A 5,409-nucleotide genomic window follows, 5' to 3' on the forward strand; every position below is an offset into this window, starting at 1 on the left:
TTCCAATTTGCTACTATTGTGGTGCAAGTTAAGCAATGTGTTGAGGCAATGGGATGAAGATTAAAAAAAATTCCCCTTTTATTTGTTGAGGTAATTGTTAAAATATTTATTTGTTCATTTTAAAGATACAAAATGTCTAATTACTGTAATTTTTTTACATCTATATTTATTACTAATTGGATTGTATTCTATTTAAATGAAAGTTATATTTCTTAAATCTATATAAGCATATTATCAAGTATGAGGGCCAAAATGATAAGGGTTTTTTAAAAAATTTCAAATTAATTAGGATAATTCCAAATATATAAATATATATATATATTTCCTTTTTTTTTTCCAAAATTTTTGGGGAGCCAAGGCCCCTTCGATCTCAATGTGGCTCCGCACAGCTTGTATTAAAAAAATATTATTTTGTTTTTGTCTTTGTTAATATATGATTGTATTTTAATATATTTAGAAACAACGATTTTATGCATTTATAATTATTTTTCTTTGTTAATTTTGACTTTTTTAAGCTTTCGCTAGCTTAAAATCCTGGGTTTGTCCTAACGTGAGATAGTGATTTCACCAAGTCGTAACTCCATCACTGCACCCGACTAATTCTGTTTTGCAAAATAACTAACTACCCGCCGGTGCAACATTATCCAAGTCCATCTTTCACCGTCCAAAATTTCTGCTTAACTCCACCGAAAAGATCAATGGCTTAGATTCAATAACAATAAAAGAAAAAGTATATATAAGCAACCAATTCTAACAGCTTTTCCCTCCTAAATATTCAAGCTCCTCAGAATATCTCTCTCTCTCAGAATCGCAGAGAATCCATGGCTGATACTAGTTTCTTGATTCTGGTACTGGTTGCTCTGTTAACTCTGGCATTCGCAACTGTTCGGACTCAGAGAAATGCGCCAATACAACACAATTATTGTTTATTCTTTCGTTCTTTCTTATATGCTTTAAGTTTTAACCACTACCTTCTAAATTATTGTTCTAGATTAAAAGTACTTGGCAGAACTGCCATACGTTTGGCTTTATATCTTTTTTCTGCCACGCATAAAGGCATATTCTTATAATCTAGTACTCTATCTATTCAAAATTAAGTAATGATAGGGACACAAAATTCTATAATCTTTTTCACAACAAAATTTCAAGCTTTCACCTTGTAATAGAGCCTTACAATTTAAGTATAACACCATGAACCACATAAAAGAAATAGGGGGCAAGTGTAGCAGGGAAAACTGTTGTATCTGCATTTGGCAATAATGTACAAACCTATCTAAAGGAAAATTATTGTGTACTTTAGTAAACTAGAACAATGCAATGAATAATAAAAAGCATCATTTCATAAACTTAAAACGTTGATAGTCTATTAAGCATTCATTAAAATTCATTAATGCTTGATAACATTTTATTTTTATTTTTTTTAATAAAAAAAAGGTAATAAAAAGCTATAATAATTCATATATCATCCTCTCACACATGATTGTCAATGGAATAAAGGCAGATTGAAGATATCATGCTCAACAACAAAAATTTGGGTGCTTCTCTTCAGATGCCTCCAGGGGAGAATGATCAACTACTTCATACAACAGATAGCCAGTCTGGTTAACCCGAATGTTACTCATTATAAATTAGCAATTCCACTGCAGGGTGAACCACAAAGACAATTTCCGGCCAGAACACAGCCACGGCAACAATAACATAAGCATAAGGGAGTCTAATATCAAAATGGTTTCTTTTCATAAGAAACTAGGCCATGGACACCACCTTCAACTTGCGCAGCTCCTGTCCGGACCTGAACAAACCAAATAAATGAGCATGGTCAGTCCATATAATCATATACTGATTAGTCATCAAGATTACATCTTCTGCAGAATAGCTAAACCAAGCCAATGTCTAAGGAAATTTGTAAAAAATTACACTTTTTCATTATAGCAATGGAGAACCCCAGGGGGGGGGGGGGGGGGGGGGGGAGTGAAGAAAAAAAAAGAAAAAAGAAGAATGAAGAGGAGACATTTCGCTCATGCACTAACATGGGGATCGCACCAACCATGAAACTCACCACCACCAAGGGTGGAATGCCATATGCACTATGCCCCATCTCAAAAACCCATTTCAATTGATTTCAAGAGGAAAATGGTGTTATTAAAGGGACAAGGAACATCCAAGAAGACATATTAAGATAAAAGTTTCAGAATGAAACCCACCTTTATGACTATATATCACATTTAAGTTGCATCCAATGGTAGGATTCTAGATAGCTATATTTTTATTTCAAATAAGTACAAATTTCCTCCCTTATCATTAGGGTGGTATTTGTAGTGATGAGCTAGGATAATATTAATGGCTTTTAGCAGAATAATAGGTAATGACCTGCGTAATTGATAACAAGGCCACCCCTTATCGAAGTTTACAGCCACAAATTTCTTGATATATAGTTCCATAAAGAACATCAGATCCTGCTCAAAGCCACAGGGAGAATAAGTAAAATACAATGATAAACCATACCTCTAGCCTTAATACCCCCCCTCTTAAGAGATCATGAGCAGACTTCAGAGAGGAAGCACCAAGATCTTGGAACCCCTGCTTTACTGCTTGCATAGTGTAAGGTACAAACTTCAGAACAGAACCTTTATCTGCAACTGCTCCAACAACGCCCTGAGCAATTTTTAGCTTGGTTGTATCACCCAAATACCTTTGATCACTCCCTTTAGTCATAGCTTCTAGGGATCCCATACCTCTGTATTTTTTGACCCGTCGACCATTCTGGTATTGCAAATTTAACAATTTATTATTACTGAAATATTGACTTAAGCAAAATCCAATCATTTGCCACTCCACAAAAAGTAAAACTTTCATGAAGCAATAAAAAGTTGAAAACAAGACTACTTTTAAGGAGCTCACACCTCCAAATAGCTTTGACACACATGACAGGCACAAATCAATTACATGCAAGGAATATTACAATCTTCTGTACATAAATCAAAATGACTTCTCAGCCATTCACTGACTCTTTAATCACAAAATCTATAATAGATATGTACTATTCACGTACACAACCCCATTTTATCCTAATGAATTTTTGCTACAAAACACATTCGATAAAGGATATGAGGCACTAAAGATCAAATTTTGATCTAAATCAAAATTTATCTGAAAGCATTAAGAGAATCCAAGACTAAATTGCACCTGCAGCTTGCAAAAAACTTAATTTTTTTAAAAAAATATAATTTACAAAAAGAATATAACAACACATACTTTTTTTTAAAGTAGAATCACATCCAATGATGAGTTGCAAACATTCCCAGCAATACAAAATTTACACATAAAAAATTACAGAATGCCAAAAAAGAGACGAATGCTTAATGGCAATAAAGGAACCGTGAAAGAAACAAATTTGTTTCACAGCTGAGCAGTATATCATCTACTTCAGCAATAAAAGAGGAAATTGTCTTAGCAGTGTCATACCTGATATTCATAAGACCCAGGAGCCTCCTCGCTTCCAGCTAAAAAGCTTCCCATCATTACAGTAGATGCCCCTAGGACCAAAGCCTTGACAATATGTCCAGAATTCGAAATTCCACCATCGGCAATGACAGGCACACCGTATTTTGAAGCAATAGAAGCAACCTTGTAAACAGCAGTAGCCTAGAAAGTAGCAATAAGACAATGAAAAATATGTTAATTAAGTATATGGAAAGCATGCCACCACTAATAAATGTAGGCATCATTTTCTTTTCTCCTTGAACAAAGCATTGGAGCATTGGTCAATGTAGCTCATTAAACATGATATTGTGATTACTTCCCCCCACATTCAATCTTCTTTCAGACGAAACCTTAGCTGCCAACACAATTAACAATCTACTACTAGCACACCATTTATCTCATTTCATAGCGTTCACCCAAACTTCGTCACTCCATAACCCATCAAATCAAAAACACACAATCCAAACAACCCCACAAATTAAACACAAATAAATAACAATCAAATGAAATCCCAATACACTATCATGCTATCTAATACATTTCACAATCAAAACACATACACATCAAACCAATGAAGCGAAAAATGGATATACCTGCCCGCGCCCAACAGCGCAAACCTCCTGCGTAGTACAAATAGAGCCGGACCCCATCCCGACTCTCAACCCATCGACACCCACCTTAATCAAATTCTCCGCCTGCGCAGCCGTCACCACATTCCCCCCAATCACATCAAGCTCCGGATACACTCTCTTCACATACTTAATCATCTCAATCTGATAAATTGAGTTCCCTTGCGAACTATCCAACACCACCACGTCCACTCCTTCCTTCACCAATCCCTCTAATCTCTCCTTATCGCTCTCCCTCGTCCCGATTGCCGCCCCGACCCGCCACCCTCCGTCGGGCCCCACAGTACCCCCCAGCCCCAATCTCGGATTCCCCCTCACTCTCTCCACATCCTCCTTCATCACCACATCCACCACCTCGCTCTCCGCCGCCACGTCAGCGTTTCCCCTCACCAAAACCCCCAAATCCGAGTCTTTCTCTTTGAAAAACGATTCAATCTGATCCAAACTTTGATTCCACGGAACAACGATATCGTTCGAAGTCTTCATATACGATTTCACCTCCGAACCTTTTCTTTCGTCTTCGAGATTCAGCCAATCAGACTTCGACACGTAGCCGACGAACTTCGACCTCGGGGAGCCCGATTCGGTGACCAGAACGTACGGAGACGAAGCGTCGAAGTCGTCGAGGGACGAAATGCGATGCGAGGGAGAGAGGAAAGTAGGGGAAGAGAGGAAAGGGACGCGGCGAGACTTGACGGAGCGGACCATGGCGGCTTGGACCTGAGCGGAGAGGTTGGGGTGGATGATTCCGATGCCGCCGAGCGAGGCCACGGCGGCGGCCATGGCGGACTCGGTGACGGTGTCCATCGGAGAAGAGGCGATCGGAGTGTAGAGAGGGAGGCGGCGCGTGAGGTTGGTGGAGAGAGAGACATCGTCGGTGGAGAAGTCGATGTAGTGCGGAAGGAAAATCACGTCGTCGTAGGTGTAGGAGTAGCCTTGGTTGAACAGACGCGTCGACGCGAACCCGTCTTCAACAATCTCCGGCGGCGCCATTGTTAGGGTTTTTAGAGAGAGAAAGAGTGAGAGGAGAGAGAGAGTTAGGGTTTATTGGTTAGCGCGAGAGTGAGATTGGTTAAATAAATGTGGAGGGAAAGTCCAAATGTGGAATTGGTGTGGCGGGTCTCATTGTAATTGAGTGCATCTCCAATGTTAAAGTACATTTTTGCCCTTTAAGGTTTCGATTTTTTAATTCATTTTTTATTTGATTTTCATATTAATCTTTAAGTTTAAATTTTTTTCATTATTTTTTAAGGAAAGTTAGAAATTTTTTGTGAAGATATATTTAAACAAATACATA

General features: G+C 38.2%; 1 protein-coding gene across 1 annotated transcript; it reads right to left on the reverse strand.

The window, feature by feature from the left end:
* Nucleotides 1-1,318: 1,318 nt before the first annotated feature.
* LOC126720352 (inosine-5'-monophosphate dehydrogenase 2) lies at nt 1,319-5,191 on the reverse strand. Its single transcript, XM_050422697.1, has 4 exons — nt 4,077-5,191; nt 3,466-3,645; nt 2,506-2,763; nt 1,319-1,792 (listed from the first exon to the last, which is right to left on the reverse strand). The coding sequence occupies exons 1-4, from the start codon at nt 5,103-5,105 to the stop codon at nt 1,721-1,723; spliced, it is 1,539 nt and encodes a 512-aa protein (XP_050278654.1). The 5' UTR covers nt 5,106-5,191; the 3' UTR covers nt 1,319-1,720.
* Between the last annotated feature and the right edge of the window lie 218 nt (nt 5,192-5,409).

The sequence above is a fragment of the Quercus robur genome, chromosome 4, assembly GCF_932294415.1.
Source record: "Quercus robur chromosome 4, dhQueRobu3.1, whole genome shotgun sequence".
NCBI lineage: Eukaryota > Viridiplantae > Streptophyta > Magnoliopsida > Fagales > Fagaceae > Quercus > Quercus robur.

Coding starts and splice junctions, on each gene's coding strand:
- LOC126720352 (XM_050422697.1), bottom strand. CDS start 5,105: ATGGCGCCGCCGGAGATTGTTGAAGACGGGTTCGCGTCGACGCGTCTG. Junction 2,764..3,465: donor CTGGGTCTTATGAATATCAG/GTATGACACTGC, acceptor TTGCAATACCAG/AATGGTCGACGGGTCAAAAA. Junction 1,793..2,505: donor GGGGGGTATTAAGGCTAGAG/GTATGGTTTATC, acceptor TGGTTTGTTCAG/GTCCGGACAGGAGCTGCGCA.